This window comes from Rosa chinensis, chromosome 5 (assembly GCF_002994745.2).
Source record: "Rosa chinensis cultivar Old Blush chromosome 5, RchiOBHm-V2, whole genome shotgun sequence".
Lineage (NCBI taxonomy): Eukaryota > Viridiplantae > Streptophyta > Magnoliopsida > Rosales > Rosaceae > Rosa > Rosa chinensis.
Window position 1 is genome coordinate 62101248 of NC_037092.1, and position 16852 is coordinate 62118099.

Sequence of the window (16852 nt, forward strand, 5' to 3'; positions counted from 1 at the left end):
TTTCAACAGCAGATTATGATGTTTTCTCTTTAAACTTCACACAAAACTACTTCTTTGTAGGGTAATGTTGTAGTTTGTTAGGCTCCTTGTTTAAGTGAGGTTCAATGTTTTAAGCGAATGGTGTATGATTCCGATTTTCTGGAAAATTTGTAAGTGCCGTTCTAGCCTGCGATTATCAATGAAATCTTCATTTACTCAAAAAAAAAAAAAAAAAAAAGAAGTAGAAGAAAGGAAAATAAAGTTGTGGCTTGAAAAATAGAAGAATGAAGAGAAAAATGGGTAGCAAGAAAAAGAGAGAGATAGAGAGAAGAGAGAAAGTTTCCGAGCCAATCTTCTTCTTGTAAAATTTACTTATTTCAAAAGGCATAGAGGTGGAGGTCATAAGCGTCTATACCAGATAGCTGCCAAAAAACACTAGTCAAAAACCACAATATGTGCCCGAGCAGAATTAAGGTAGATACAGATCAAACTAATAATAATTAAGCCATTATTATGACACCATTTCTAATTAAGGACTATCAGTTTTATTTCTAGTGTTTTCTTATTGTCAGTTTGCAAACAAGCAATAGCTTGTTGACAATGACGATTATTGTGATGAGAGATCAGTCTTTATTAGCTCATAATATCTATCAGCGTTTGCTTCTTTAGACATGAATAGTTCTGAATGTCAGTAATGATCACACGGTCACTAGGTGATTAAAATTTTTTTGTGGTCATCCACATTTGAATTTAATTTTAAGAGTTAAGGTTAAAACACTCAAAATTCATTTTTGGAATCTCAACTCTCTCTTGATATTAAATCTAAAATTGAGTTTTAGTGATAGTCCTTAGAAATAGTGTACCTTAAATGAGAATCCGAAGTGTACAGAGAACAAGCAGAGAGTAACAGACACTCAAAACAGAGGCCCAAAGCCGAACCGACGAACCAAGAGCATAACAGTTGGAAGAGGAAGACAAAAATCAGTTATCTGGTACATCAAAGATGTCGTTCCACAACGTCCTCCGAACCCTGAAAACTGTGAAAGTAAGAACCCAAGTACCCTTTCAAGAATTCTGTGAACTAATCTCTGCAATCCCAAGTCCCTCAGCTGCTCCAAAACCCTTGAATCCCACCACCATTTCCCTCCTGTCCAAGCTCAACCCCAACTCTCTGCACCTCATCCTCTCAGAACCCACACTCAGCGCCTCCAAATGCCTTGTCTTCTTCAACTTCCTCCTCAAAAACCAGTCCTTTATCTCATTCAAACTTGACCTCCAAGCCCACTTGACTCTCATTTGCAGGCTTATCAGGGCAAGAAAGATCACACTTGCGGAGCATGTTTTCAAGTCCATCTCGGTTGATCAAAATTCCAGGTACCCATTTCGTGCCATTGCTTCTTGTGTTGAAGTGTGTTGTCTTGAACCTGTGGTTGAAGCCAAGTTGTTCAATTTGATGCTTAAAGTTTACTCTGATATCAAAAATTTCGATGGAGGTTTGGAGGCTTTTGATTACATCAAGAGTATTGGGATTCGGATAGATGAGAGGACATATAATTTTTTTTCGGTTGCTATGAACAGAGCTGGTGAGGTGGAAAAGGGTATAGATTTCTTGTATAGATTGTTATATTCGGGCACTGGGGTCTCTGTGTATTGTTTGACAGCTGTGGTGGAGGGGATGTGTAGGAATGGAGAGATTACAAGGAGTAGAGAGTTGGTGCAGGAAATGGCTGGTAGAGGAATTAAACCCAATATCATCACATTCAATATAATGGTGGAAGCTTGTGCTAAGAGATGGAACTTTTCGGAGTTGGATTTGATTTTGCCTCTGATGGAAAAGGAAGGACTTGCATTTGATGTCAAGACATATGAATTCTTGATCGATGGCTTCACGAGCTCCGGGAAGTTAGAAGAAGCTGAAAGATTGGTTGGGGAGATGCATGACAAGGGATTGAAAGTAAAAACTCATGTATACAATTTGATAATAAATAGCTATTGTAGAAAAGGTTTTCTGGAAGGTGCTCTTTCTTTGTTTTCCAAGATGGCTGAGAGAAGTATATTCCAGAATGCTGATACATACTGGTTTCTAATAAATGGTATTTGCAAGGTTGGGGAGATGGGGCTGGCAATGCAATATGTTAATGAGATGCAGAACAAGGGATTTGAATTAGACAATCTTGACTGCAACATCTTGGCTGATGGTTTTCGCAGCAAAGGGATGGCCAACGAGCTTTTTGAGTTACAGGCGTTGATGGAGAAAAAAAGTTCTAAAGCTAATGGCTTTAAACAGAAGAAAAATGGATACGACTTGACGAGGAAGCAGCCAGCTGTACATAATAATTAAAAGCAGTAAGGGAGATTCACTTTGGTCATATATGAAGAAATAAGGAATTTGGTAGAATCCTATGATTGTAAAGCTGTTTTATACTGAAAGAAACGGGGGAGGGGCTATCATGGGAGAATGAAGCTCGATCAGAATTGGGATGGAGGATCAGAATTGCATGCTGGAGCTGGATCATAATCTTAGAAGTCATCGCACATTTATGGTAGGGAAAGCAGAATATATAGTAAACCAGTTTGAAATATGCTAAATGGGTTTGTGTGGATAGCAGTGCATATGCAAAAAACTCTCAAGACTGTGGAAGGAAAGAAAGATTAAATATACTAGTTGAGGTCATCACTATGTGACTTTACTCTGCCTGTGACTACTTCGAAGAAGATTAATTCTTAAATCTCCTTCTGGTTAGTATACTTTGCATCTCCCTTTGGTAATGGATTGAGAAATGAATATGATTTAGAAATAAAGGTACCACTATAAAAGTATAGCTGTGTGCATATGTCCCTTTCCTTCAGCAGTTTTATGTGATTACTATGTTTTGATGGCTGGGGAGCAAGTGATTCACATCCAGTTGAACATTGAGCACAGAGGGATATAGAGAGGATAGCTGGCTTGGCATTTTTCTATTTAGAGAGGTTAAGCTTGCTAACCATCAGATGGTTTATCTGAGGTGGCTAAATTCTGAGCTTGTTATCCATTGCAATATATTGTTTTCACTTAATAAGAAACCAACCATTTTTGAAAACTTTATTTTCATTCCATCATTTCTCAAGCTGTGTTCATGGAATAGTTTTCTCTTTGTTAATGCATTCTTTTTTAACAGACATAAAAGTTTGTGGCGTAAGCTACATAGGACTTACTATATGTTGAATATGATTTGCTGCAGCTGATGTCATATGTTGATGTAGAACTATTAATTTGAATTTTGATACCCTAAAAGAAGTACATGGAAATAAACCAACTTGTAATGCACGAATCGGAGTTGTATGAAATCATTAGTCTGAATTTTACTATTCATTATGAAATCATTAGTCATTCAATGTATGTGTATTTTGTATTTAACTTTACATGACCTGAATTTAGATAACTCATACTGGCTGACTAATGAGGATTCCATACTATCTCCCTATTCATCTTCTTGTATATTACTTTGTTCTATCTGTAGGCATTATTATGCAAGTTATGTGAGAATGGAAACATATTGGGAAATATTAATTTCCAATTCAAGTGAGGGAGGGTAAAATCTGTTATTTTATAGGTCCTGTGTCGTAAGAGGTTTTTCTCTTTTGCTTGGGTCTTTAATTTTCATCTTTTACCTAAAGATAGAGGGAGAAAGGAGAAAGGAGAAAGGAGGGTGGAAGGAGAAAGAAATGATGAATGTAAAAAATTTAAAAAGAAAAACTACCTCCCTCCCTTCTCTCCTGTATTTTGCTTCTATCTCTAACTGAAAACAAGCCCTTAGCTATTGTTGGGCTAGCACTAGAAGTGCAATTTTTTCTTTTTGGGGTTTTGTGTAGCTAAAACTGGAAGAAAATAAGAAAAAGCTATGAAAAGTAATAGACTCCATAGGTCCAGTCTCCTTGCAATCTCAAATAGTTTCCATTTTTCCTCAGATTAGGTACCTTTAGCCACAGATTACATAACATTGTGAATTGTCGAGAAATGTAACAGAAAATATGGGTCTGCAAATTCAAATACACATGTAATACTTTACTTATTTTTATAAATTGAGTTTTGAAGCCTTATCAAATCCATACTAATTCGAATATTTGGGATGTGCTGTATTCTTGAATCATGTTGGTTTTGGAATAGTATTATGTTGACCATATAAAGCAGTAGTCATGGACACATTGAAGAGAAAGTACCTGCCTTGTGCAAAAAGGCATATGCGATTGTGTTCATCTTTCACTCTGTCTCTCTTTTTCCTTTCAGATCACCCCAGATTTCAGAATGTTTCACTTGGCTCAATTGTGAAACTTGTATCATTTCATGAAATGCAGCAATTATGGAGGATATCTGTCCTTTCTACAGAACAAAGTTTTTGGTCTGGCGTGGTAAGACAAATTACATGACTATACCTTTATTATTGATTCCAGCTTCATCAATTTTAAGTTGGTTTTGGTGATACCTGAGTACAAGTTATATTTATATGATTTCTTAAATAGATAGGATTAGATTGAATGTGATCAGTATCCCCTACGGCCCTACCTGTGAGCTGAGGCTTAAAGTGGGATATGCATGGTTTAGGCTTCTTGTTCTGTTGTCTTGTTTAAACGGCTAAGTGATATGCTCATAGTCTACTGAATGATCAACTAGGATTAAATGAGCCTTGCGCATTACTCTCTACTTTATTTTGAACTGTTTTTTTGTTATTATCAGGGTTGTTGTTCTTATATTGTAACAAATGTTTCATTCCCTTGCAATTTAAAGTGCATCCTTCATGACTGTAAGAACATATTTGTTTTTGACTTCTCATCCCATTCAATTTTCCTATAGAACATATTGATAACTTGATGCAAAAATTAAAATAACTTTGAGAACACCACTAATTGAATGATTGCTCTGCAGTATGATAAGGCCTTTAGAAGCAAATGCAGGAAGGGAAAATTGTTTTGTAATGATGAGTTGGAGCCTTTAGAATATTAAACTGGAAAGTAAACTAATATAAGTAGTAGGATAGCTCTAGCGAGTACCATGCTGAAATTCTTGTAACCCTCTTGATATTGGTCAAATATGATGGTGGATAGCGTTTTCTACAAGTGCATGTTTTAAGTGAGGGAAAAGGAATTCTGATTAGCTTTGTCCAAGGGAAGAACACTGATGCTGAGGAAATCTTCAAATCTATCTCAGTAGATGAGAAGTACTACGTCTCTGGTGTTGAAATTTTCTCTCTTAGTTAAAGCCAAACTGTTCAATTCAATTCTTAAGAGTTTATAGGATAGTGAATATTTCCACAAAGCATTGTTTGGAGGCTTTTTAATTCATGAACATTAGTGGCTCTTCGATTGATAAGAGGACCTATACATCATTTGCTTGATCTTAGCATATGTGGTGGATGCCAATTGCGTTTACATTTCTTGTGTCTATTGGTCAAATTGTTAAATTAGGTCTCATTGTATTCTTTAACAGTTGTGGTTGCTGAGCTGCGTTGGAGTAGAGAGATTAGAAGGAGATGAGAGTTGGCAGAGGAGATCAGATATCTTTACCTTCAATAAAATGGTGGATGCTTGTGCTAAGAGATGCAACTTTTTGGAGTTGGATCTTATATTGCTTTTGTTGGCAAAGGAAGGAGTGGCATTTGAGGCCAAGACACATCAAGCTGTCTTAAAGAAATTCGCTGTCAGAGAAATTTCTCAGGGACACTTCTCAGTATTCAGTTTGATTTTTTTTTTTTTTTTTGTGAGTAAAATCCAATTGTTAATTGTCTTTTGCTCTCTAATTTGAGTTAATAGGGTTTTATATGTTTTGCTCGTTTTCCTCTACTCTCCATATAAATTAACTACTACTCGATAAGGGCCTCTTCATGGCTGCAAATATGATGCCTTGAATTTGTCTTAGTTCAAGCTTCAGTTCTCACCCACTAAACCTCATTTTTTTAATTATTCTTTTTCTTCTTTTTATCTTTTCAAAAGCTTGATCATATAACACCAGCATGATGAGATTCGACATAACATGACTGTCCTACAAGCTTGTATGCATATTTGTTTCTTTTATTTTTTTTCCAACTGTTGCAACAACATACAGAGATTATACAAAACGACTAATTCCAAAAGCCAACACACTTTGTTAAGTAACACAAAGATCTCTACCTTTGTCTCTACTTCTCTAGTTACCAATCTAAGTTGGTATGATATGGGGGGAAGTCTAACATAAAGGTATTAAGCCATAATAGAAGTTTTAGTTCCTCTACTTCCTTCACTAATAAGGCAAATGAGGCCGTTGCAGAAGATGTATGACACTAATAAGGCAAATGAGGCCGTTGCAGAAGATGTATGAAGTTGCTAACTGGCTTGCCTTTTCTCTTTCATCTACAGGTGCAAAGTCTCAAGGCACCAAGCAGCTTAGACTTATGGAGTGCAGGATGTGCTCATCAATCAGAGAATTCTCAACATGTTCCAACTTTCATGTTCAGGCGTTCAGCCATTGGCTACCTTTCATTATAGTACGCAAAACATAGATACACCTATCATTCTACATAAAATCATACGATATCTGGGCAATCAACTCAAATGACTCGTAAGTACACTCTCAGGAAATCCTTGGAACTTTTATTTCTCGAAAGAATTCAGTTCAACAATTAATATTTGAAAGACGAAACTGAAAAGCATTTCTAGACTTTGTGGACTTCGATAAAAAGAAGTACTAGTCCTCCCATATATTATCCCTCCTTCGATACCGTACAGTTTCTTTTAGATTCATTTTTTCATTATATTCTGTGTCGTGGATGCAAAATGGAAAAGGCAAGGTGGAGTCAGAACATACCAAGATCAGATCACAAATAGAACAGATTCATATATATAACCAAAAACACCAAATTATCATCAAAGAAGAACTTTATATTTCATTAGTCACAAGTAAAGTTACATAAGGAAAGAGATGAACAAAAACAAATGTATATCTTTGTTTCCTTCGTTTCTTTTTCTTGAAATCAACAACAAATCTTGATCTTTCCGTATATTCTTTAATTACTAGCTATGTGGGAACTGGGAAGATTGAAGCCACCTCCAAGATTGATCAATGATTCAAAAGACGTTAGTAGCTTGAAGAGTCGTTCTTGGCTTTTTGATGAGACCAGAACACTGGGCAGTTCTCTTCATCTTCACAGCTTCAAGATTTTTCACCTCCAAACAATTCAGATACTCTTTCCTCACTTTCTTCATCAGTTTGCTCCCTGCGTTGGATCCACTTCTTTTATTGCTTGAAGAAGAAGGTGGAACCTTATCCAAAACCCTAACTTGCCGGCTTCGTTTCCGGGCGCTTTCTTTCTGATACAGATTCTTCAACCTTTCACCCGCTTCTTTCTCAGCCTCTTCCATTCTCTTCAACTTGGCGTGGTACAATTCCGACCATTTGAAACTCACTTTCTTGACCTTCATCTTCTCGATCACCTCATCTGTGGCTTTAACACCGAAATCTCTCTCGAAGAACTTCTTCCACAGCTTATCGGTGATGGGACTCAGATCTTTACCTTTGGTGCTCTTCTCGATGTGAACCAACTGGTCTTTGGAGCAGTGTGGTAAGACCTGCTCCAGAAACTTGAAGTGGAGGGACCCAACATCCCCAAGATCGTCTCGATTGTCTATTGCAATGGAGACCCAACGCTCATCAAGACATATCAACTTTACCTCTTCCATTGTGATGATTGTTTTGCGAGTGAAGTGAGTGAGGGCTCCGGTTTCTTTTTGTCTTATTTATACGAAAATGAGGTCGGCTTGGTTTCCTTTTCCTTAAGGGATAAGGATAATTAAGGAGTAGTGATCAAGTAACTATCCTTTTCCTTATACCAAATGGCTTCTGCCAAGTAAATAGATTTGCTGTAAAGAGACCTAGATATTAGGTAGCTAGGGTTAAGAAAAATAAGTACGGCTCCCAAAAAATGGTATAGACTATCAATAACTCTGCTCCCATAAAGAGATAACTGGTATAGAGTAGAATGGGGATTTAGATCCGCTAAAGTTAGATTTCGTGTATTTACATAAATTTCATAAAATCTTACTCCTCCTTTTAATCTAATTGGTTTTATTGTGCCACATAAGCTAACATTCATTTCTACACTATTTTTTCTCAATTGAATGTTAACGTTCTTAAGATGTGGTAAAAGAAAGAAAAAAAACCAGTCCTCTTTTGACGAACTGAATGGATGCACTTCTCATATCCCTTATATTATTGGTCTTTCTATCCTCTTTTCTTGTGCCACATAAGCTAACATTCATTTCTACACTATTTTATCTCAATTGAATGTTAACGTCGTTAAGATGTGGTAAAAGAAAAAAAAAAAGGAAATGATCATTTACCCAATTTCAGCTTAAAAATTGCCCACTTGCTCCACTAACAGTTTTTTAACCCCATTTACCCAAAACACTCTAAGGGATTATTTCCCTAATACCCAATTAATTCTTTTTTTATTCTTTTATTTATTTTTGGGACTTTTTTTCCCTCTCCTTCTTTCTCACTTAGAGAGAAAAGTCATCCTCCACCTTGCTATGCTCTGGTGACCAGTGGCCGGCCGCAGACTCCGGCGACCGATGACCTGAATCCGGCGACCTGAATCCCGAATCCGACTACCGGACTGGTGACCGGATTCCCGCGTCTGATTTTATTACTCCCCAATAATACCCAGTAATCATATTATTGCCCCCCAATAAACTTGTTATCGGGGATCAATAATTAGTGAAAAATGAAGATGTTTTGAAATTTGAAAGATTTCGGAGGTTTATCTAAATAAATAATTTTATTATTGCCCCCCAATAATCTTATTATTGCCCTAATAAACATTTTATTACCCCTCAGTAATCTTATTATTGCCGTACAATACTCATATTATTGCCCCAATAATCATATTATTGCCCTCAAGTGAACCAAAATGAATACACTACTGTTCGCTCAAAAATTGTCTCGGCCGCGTGTCACTGGGCTGAGGTCTTCTTTGGCTTACACGTGTCCTTCTGGAGTGGTGACGTGTGCGCGGGCGTGCCAACTCGCGGCCGGTAGGCCAAGCGAGGTTTTGTTCTAGATTGTAGATCTTGCGCCGATCTGACTTCTGATTAGTTGATTGTGGGCCGAGGAAGGATCGATCTTGGCCGAAGGGTTCTCTCTGCCTTGAATGCAAGGACTTTAGCACGGATCGGCCTTATCTAGCCGCAGTGCTGTGTAATCGGTGATTGAGGTGAAAGTGAAGTGATGATGATTCTTTTTGTGAATTTGTATTTTGTATAAAGTAAATAACGTAAAGTAAACAACAGAAAATAAAAGTGCAAGTAAAGACAAAGTAAAGTGCAGGAATGTAAAGTGCAGCAAATAAAGTGCAGGAAGATAAACTGCTTGAATGTAAAGAGCAACAAAGTAAAGTGCAGGAAAGATAAATACCAGTAAAGAAAGCGATAAGATAAACACGTAAAGATTGATAAGTGTTGCTGAAATGTTGAAATGTATTGAGAAGAAATTTGTGTAATCGCGTAGAGCGTTTGGTTGAGGATCTCTAACAATGAATCCTATGGTCCTTTTTATAGTGAAGCTAAACTACTGAATGAAGGAAAAGAAACAATTTCAGCCTTCACAGTTAAGACCGCATGGATTACAAATAGAACAGTATTCATGTTTGTGATATCGTTATCAATGATTGATTCTATCATGACCAATTAATCAGGTCTTGTAACTGATGATTGGCAATAACACCTCCTAATGCTCATTCAAGTTAATTGCCCCAAACTTCGGTAACGTTTCTCCTGACAATCAACCTCTTTGATGTGTCGCGGCTAATTAGCCGCGGTCATTCATTATGACTTGTGGGTCTGCTGTCACTCATTAAACTTTGTGATTTACTTGATTTCTTCCGATTTAATAATGGCTTTCTGCACACGTTATTTTTAGTCCTCAATTTGACTTGATGCTTAGACAATCAATAGTCGACTCACTTGGGGGGGGCTACATCTCATGAATTCAATGAATAATCGTAGCCGGCAAAGGACCATATTAGCTGGTATCACGAGTACCACGGTTGTTGAAGAACCGCACTTGAACGGACGCGGTTAATAAAGGTCCATGGTTAACTAATTGTATACTGGGCATATAGAATGTATAACTTATAATCCTCAACTCTTTGGGTGGTACTGGCGAGCTGGTATCACGAGTACTACGATTGTTGAAGAGCCGCACTTGAACAGACGCGGTTAATAAAGGTCCATGATTATAAATTCAACCTGAACTTAGTTGAATTTTCCATGGCACACAAGGGAACTGGTTTGCTGATGAGTTTCATTGCAGTCTATGTCCATGTTCGCTAGTTTTTCTTCCAACTCAAAATCATTATCTCCTTTTCCCAGCTCCGCGGCGTACTTAAGTTCTCGTTGGCGAATGTGTTCTTCCATCTTCAAAAGAAGCTTCCTCTCTTGTGGAGTTACCCCATATGTACTGATAACCGAGTACATTCTGTGGTACTCCTTTAGATACTTGAGATCTCGCTGGGATACTGGTAAATCCACAGTGTCAGCTACCAACTCCACACCATCTATTTGTGCCTAATACAAAATCTTCAAACCTGCACTTGATGTACTTTGCACCATTAGAGGCTCAAGACCTGGGTTTTCTGTTAACGCTTTCAGAGTATCTAGTTCTTCCCACGTCGGCCCGTACAAAGCTAAAGCCGAATGTGTCTTGTGGTACTCCTTCATGGTAGTCCAACCCGTTGTGGAAAAAGGAGGTAGCTTGTTTCTCAGGATTTCAACTTTCAACTTCCCAACTTGAGAGTTCTCCGTGACTCCAAGGGGTACCTTGTCAGATGCAGTTGCTGGAGCTATCTCGGTAGCAGGAACATAATGGGCTCCTTTCTTCTCATCCTCTGCAAGTGGCCCTGGGGTTTTTGTTGACATAGAAGTGGATCCTGAATCAAATCTCCTTGTTGGATGACGACTACCATGCGGCTTTTGTTGATTTTCTCTCTCCCAGCATCCATGAAAACTTTGTATGTTGCCTTTGTACTCAAGTTTCTTTTGTACCTCTTGATCTTTTCTTGCCAACGCCAACCTTCTGGCCATGGCAAGTTCTCGTTGTTGCCGGCGTTTCTGGGTTTTGGATAAAGGCTCAATGCGGTGATCTCTAGATACTTTGCCGTACCATCTATTGTCATGGGTGACCGGAGGCTTGTATGCCCGTGGCCTCCTTTCATCATATTCCCGGGTGCCTCCATTATTCGGAGTAGAATTCCTGCTGGCCCAACTAGTGAGGCTAGTATGGTCATACACCATAGGAGATTTTCCTTTTTCTCGATTAGTCTGACCATGCTTTATTGGAGAACTTTCCTTCTTGCTACTATCATAAGGAGGGTTATCATAATAAAGCCTTCTACGGACAGGCTTTGGCTCGATCTTTGCGGCTACTGGTCTCTCTCTCTCTTAGCGGGCTCTTCTCCACGCCTTCTACAATAACTTGGTTCTGTGGCCGACGATATTCTCTAACCGCTTTGCACTTGTGACTGAGACTTTTGAGAATCCCCTTGATCAAGCAGCTTACCCTTCTCCCTGACTCTGTCGCTGTCATGAGTCTTTGGTTGCAGAATTTTATCAAGACCAACCTCCTTCTGGCACCTTCCACATAGCACTGCGGCCACTGGGACTTGAGCAGTTGTTAACTTAGAAGGAGAAAGCTTGATTAAACCCACCATCACTCCTTCAGCCATAGAGAGGTCTTTCTGCTTTGTACTCATGTCGGCTGCCATGGGAATCCCAGCACTAATCATATTCACTTTGGCAGTCGGGAAAGGGTCGCTATCCACCTTCATTGTAGAAATTGACTTGTCAGGGAACTTGAGCTTTCCTTGATCGATTAAGTTCTGCACAACATCACGAAAGATAACACAATTATTGGTCGAATGTTTCCAGGAATTATGAAATTTACAAAACATTCTTCCTTTTATTTGTTCAACAAATGGTAAAACATGTCCAGCAGATAATTTAATTAACTTCGCGGCTAAAAGTTGATCAAAGATCAAATCAGCCTTGCGAATGTCAAAGGAATACGTGCGTGGTGGAGACTTATAAGTGTCGTGTAGAGAACATGCAACTGACTCAGTTTTCTCTAAAGCCTTGCATACAAAAGGCCGTTTCACAGTAAGCTCAGCCGAATTAATTTCGGCCATATCTTCGTCGCTACTCCACTCTTCAATATGGGCCGCGCCAACGGCCTGACTAGTGTAGTATGTGCCTTTTGAAGCAAGCCTTTTTCTGCACTTCCTCTCTCAAAATTGCATCGTATCTTATGACTCTGGATTCAAGTTCATAAAGATCTCTGAATGTCAGACCTTCAAACTTTTTCCTAAACTCGAAGCCAAGTCCTGCCAATGCCATCTCTACAAACTCAGATTCTGGTAACTGCGCTTTGCATCTGGCTCTTAGGAGTTTAAATCTCCCTATATACTCTTGAGCAGTCTCATTGTCCGTCTGAAATGATTTAGCCAACTCAGCTACCGGTATGTTCTGCTCTGCCTTGTGGAATCGGTCATGGAATGCTCGCTCATGTTCTCTCCAATTTTGGATAGAATTGGGTGGTAGGTTCACGAACCACGAAAAGGCTGGACCGGTAAGAGAATTGATGAACAATTGCATGCGGTTCTCTTCACTATTTGCCTCACCACACTGTGAAATAAACCGCCCGATGTGTTCAATCGTAGACTGATAAGCATCCCCATAAAACAAATGGAAAGCGGGAACATGGTATCGATGCGGTAAGGGAACTTGGTCGATATGAGGTGGATACGGCTTCGTATAAGTAGGTCTATCTACCCGCTGGCGCAGATCACCCACCATGCCCTCCACCAGATTCTGAATTTCATTAAAGAGAACAGGTCTATTATGATCGCCATGCCATGGCTGCATTTGTTGTTGCTGGTTTTGGATAGGCTGCCACTGTATTCCATGCTCCGCGTGATCTGGTGGATTATGATGCAGGGGAACTTGTTGGCCATATGCTTAATATGTCGTTTGGTTCGGCCAGGGCTGCAGACCAGTAGTTTGTTGTTGCGCATATACATGTTGATTGAGGGGTTGAACATGTCTCGCAACATTATTTTGGTTGAGGGTTTGATGAGCCAGGTGGTTCTGAGGCCGTGGAATCTGGTGTACATGATTCTGGTTGCTTGTATTTTGCCCAAAGTGTCCATTAGAAAAAACTTGTTGAGTTGACACTTGATGAACTGACTGCTGTCGAGGCTCTAAGAAAGAATGTTGTTGACTTAGAGAATGAACAGTCGCGGCTGGTCTCATCGGCAATGGTGCAGCCTGTCCAGTTGGATGTGGTATTTGTTGTGTTTGACTGCTTTGACCTTGCTCAAAAGACCAATTTCTTTTGCCTTCATTCTGATTGCTATGCGGCACTTGTGTTCCTGTTCCAGTCTGAAACCAACGTAGCCACGCATTCATCATATCAGACTGGACTCCCATGCTGCGGTTGAGTTGCCTAAAACCATTTTCAAGATTGCGGTCGAGCCGAGTAAAACAATTTTCAAAACTTCGACCCATCCGACCGATGCCATCTTCAACGTTGTCAAGATCATTGTTAAGACTCTGCCAAGATACATCTGCCGCAGTGGTTGCTGGTGCGCTCGTAGGTACTAGTTCATACAATGGATTAAATCTTGATGGCAACAGAGTCTTTCCTGTACCAACACTTGCAGACGCGTTAAGCGGCTCATATAACGGATTATAGCCCGAAGAGAATCCCCAAGGGAACGATCCGGTAGTGGCTGTAGCTGCTGGTACACCTACTGACTCATAAGGAGGGGTATACCCAGGTGGCAGGCCCTATGGATAAGTTACAGGATCATACGGTCGAGTACCAGCCGCAGTTGTAAAATCAACTCGATTTGTTGTCCCTGAGGTTTGGATGATATGTGACTGCGGCTGCTGACTGAAAGATGGATGACTCACCGTAGTGGAGGCCGACACTACCGTGGCGGTCGTAGCGACTGATGATGCAGGACGTGCCATGACTCCACTCGTAGAGATCCCACTTAATGTCGAAGCCGATGATTGAACTGATGTCATTGGGAGACTTGACATGGGCACAATGAGATCTCTAGAAGTAGCTTGATCTGTTAGGACAAAAAGAAGAGGTGTGGCCTTGTTGCCTACACCTGTAACAACGATTCCCTCGAGACTTGGCGTAGGGATCTGGTAACATTCACCGAGTGTTGTCCCACTGGGCGTGCCAAAAGATGTTAGCTCAAAAATTGTCTCGGCAGCGTGTCACCGGGGCCGAGGTCTTCTTTGGCTTACACGTGTCCTTCTGGAGTGGTGACGTGTCCTTTTGGAGTGGCTTACACATTGAAGAGAAAGTACCTGCATTGTGCAAAAAGGCAGATGTGATTGTGTTCATCTTTCACTCTGTCTTTCTCTTTTCCCTTTCAAATCACCCCAGATTTCAGAATGTTTCACTTGGCTCAATTGTGAAACTTGTATCATTTCATGAAATGCAGCAATTATGGAGGATATCTGTCCTTTCTACAGAACAAAGTTTTTGGTATGGCGTGGTAAGACAAATTATATGACTATACCTTTATTATTGATTCCAGCTTCATCAATGTTAAGTTGGTTTTGGTGATACCTGAGTACAAGTTATATTAATATGATTTCTTAAATAGATAGGATTAGATTGAATGTGATAAGTATCCCCTACGGCCCTACCTGTGAGCTGAGGCTTAAAGTGGGATATGCATGGTTTAGGGTTCTTGTTCTGTTGTCTTATTTAAACGGCCAAGTGATATGCTCATAGTCTGCTGTATGATCAACTAGGATTAAATGAGCCTTGCGCATTACTCTCTACTTTATTTTGAACTGTTTTTTTTGTTATTATTCATGAATTAAAAAGCCTCCAAACAATGCTTTGTGGAAATATTCACTATCCTAATAAACTCTTAAGAATCGAATTGAACAGTTTGGCTTTAACTAAGAGAGAAAATTTCAACACGAGAGACGTAGTACTTCTCATCTACTGAGATAGATTTGAAGATTTCCTCAGCATCAGTGTTCTTCCCTTGGACAAAGCTAATCAGAATTCCTTTTCCTTCACTTAAAACATGCACTTGTAGAAAAGGCTATCCACCATCATATTTGACCAATATCAAGAGGGTTACAAGAATTTCAGCTTGGTACTCGCTAGAGCTATCCGTAGTACTTATATTAGTTTACTTTCCAGTTTAATATTCTAAAGGCTCCAACTCATCATTACAAAACAATTTTCCCTTCCTGCATTTGCTTCTAAAGGCTTTATCATGCTGCAGAGCAATCATTCCATTAGTGGTGTCACTATGCCAAAAAGGTGATCATACGACACACATCAGACGACAGAAGCCTAATTTTCTGTCGTCTCAATTTTTCAGACGACATAAAAATGTAATTATGTTGTCTGAATATTCACTGAAACACACTTTTTTCATTTTGAATAAGAGGGTGGCATTCAGACAACATAATAACGTTGTTAGTTCAAGATAGAAATATAACTATCATTTTCATTCATCTGAAGCCGAGAAGGTAGTCATATTCAGACAACGGTGATAAGAAAATTCTATTGTCTGAATATAAATTGTTGAAATTTTGGAATTCTCCCCCCAGGCTCGTTTGACCATTTCCCTCTCAAAATGGTCAAACCCTAGTTGAGTCAAAAGACCAGTAACATTCAAACAACAGATTTAGAGAAATTGTGTTGTCCGATCAATTTTTTAATTTCGGTATTTTCTTTTTAGCAAACTACAAAGACCCCCCTAGTAGAAGTCCAAAACACAAATAACTCCTCCACTTTTGATTTTATACATCTAAGAACAAAAGTTTACACTTAAGGACATTTTGTCTTTAGTAAGTCTTTTACTTTCCTTAATAGTTATCTCTTCCTTGGGTAAAAATAAAATTGACGGAGCGTAGTGGGCCAATGCTTTTGAATTTGTTTGTTTAACCATATTGCAGGTATAAATCCATCCTCTATACTCGAAGGTAAACGGTTATTTTCACCATTCATAATTTCGATTATTGATAGACTTGAGTTGATTGCTATTTGCAAAATTACTACTAAGGAACTGCAAAAGGAGAGAGAGAAATTGAGAAAATTAAAAACCTATAGAGATAATCTTAGTAGAGATTCTCCCAATTACTGGGATATTATCTATAGACTACAGACTAGAATATATAAAATAGAAGAGGAGATAGATAATCTCTTAGAAGTTCTGGAAGAGGAACAAAAACCTCTTGATTATTTGAGCATTGGTTAGATCCGCACATCACTGGTATCAGAGCTTGTAAAATAGCTCAAGGAGAACCCCTCCTTAATGGGGACAATGTCAGAATTGTTATTAGAAAAAATAAATTCTCTATTGAAATCTTCTGATGAGAAATATCAGAAGTTGTTACTAGAAATATCTAGATGTCAAACTCATCTAGAAAAATTACCTGCTATAATCCACCAATTAGAAAGATTGGAAAACAAACTGGATTATATCAAAGAACTTCCAAAAGTGGAAGAAGAAAAGCTGACAGTTGTCAGTAGAAAAGTCAATGAACAGCAAAAAACGCTGGATATCATGAAAAATATACTGAAGGACAAGAAAGTGCCTACAGTAAAAAGAAAACTAATGGATTCAAACCGTTAGAAAAACCAGACACAAATCGTATTCCAAATATGATTTTTCTGGAACCATCTACTAGTCAGACTAGTATCCGGTATGAAAATCCGGAAAATAGAGAAATGAAGATGTTAAGCATCTTTGGGAAAAAGAAGGGAGTACAGCTCCTAAATGCTGAAGAATTCGAATTCAACGAAATCGAACAAGAGGTAAAA

At 38.8% G+C, this 16852-nt stretch overlaps 2 protein-coding genes across 3 annotated transcripts; one reads left to right on the forward strand and one right to left on the reverse strand.

The window, feature by feature from the left end:
• Window positions 1-866: 866 nt before the first annotated feature.
• LOC112201942 (pentatricopeptide repeat-containing protein At2g28050) lies at window positions 867-5986 on the forward strand. Of its 2 annotated transcripts, none has more exons than XM_040507364.1 (3): window positions 867-2984; window positions 4247-4368; window positions 5444-5986. In XM_040507364.1, exon 1 carries the CDS (start codon window positions 983-985, stop codon window positions 2318-2320), a length of 1338 nt encoding a protein of 445 aa, XP_040363298.1. In that variant the 5' UTR covers window positions 867-982; the 3' UTR covers window positions 2321-2984; window positions 4247-4368; window positions 5444-5986. The 2 variants fall into 2 exon arrangements, with proteins under 2 accessions (XP_040363298.1, XP_024198637.1); XM_024342869.2 differs by having other exon boundaries at window positions 867-2718; window positions 5444-5984.
• Window positions 5987-7056: 1070 nt separating this feature from the next.
• On the reverse strand, window positions 7057-7668 carry LOC112163802. The gene has a single exon (XM_024300060.1). The coding sequence runs from the start codon at window positions 7666-7668 to the stop codon at window positions 7057-7059; it is 612 nt and encodes a 203-aa protein (XP_024155828.1).
• Window positions 7669-16852: the final 9184 nt, after the last annotated feature.

What these genes read in the sequence shown, in the direction of transcription:
- LOC112201942 (XM_040507364.1), top strand. Translation starts at nt 983, where the DNA reads ATGTCGTTCCACAACGTCCTCCGAACCCTGAAAACTGTGAAAGTAAGA.
- LOC112163802 (XM_024300060.1), bottom strand. Translation starts at nt 7,668, where the DNA reads ATGGAAGAGGTAAAGTTGATATGTCTTGATGAGCGTTGGGTCTCCATT.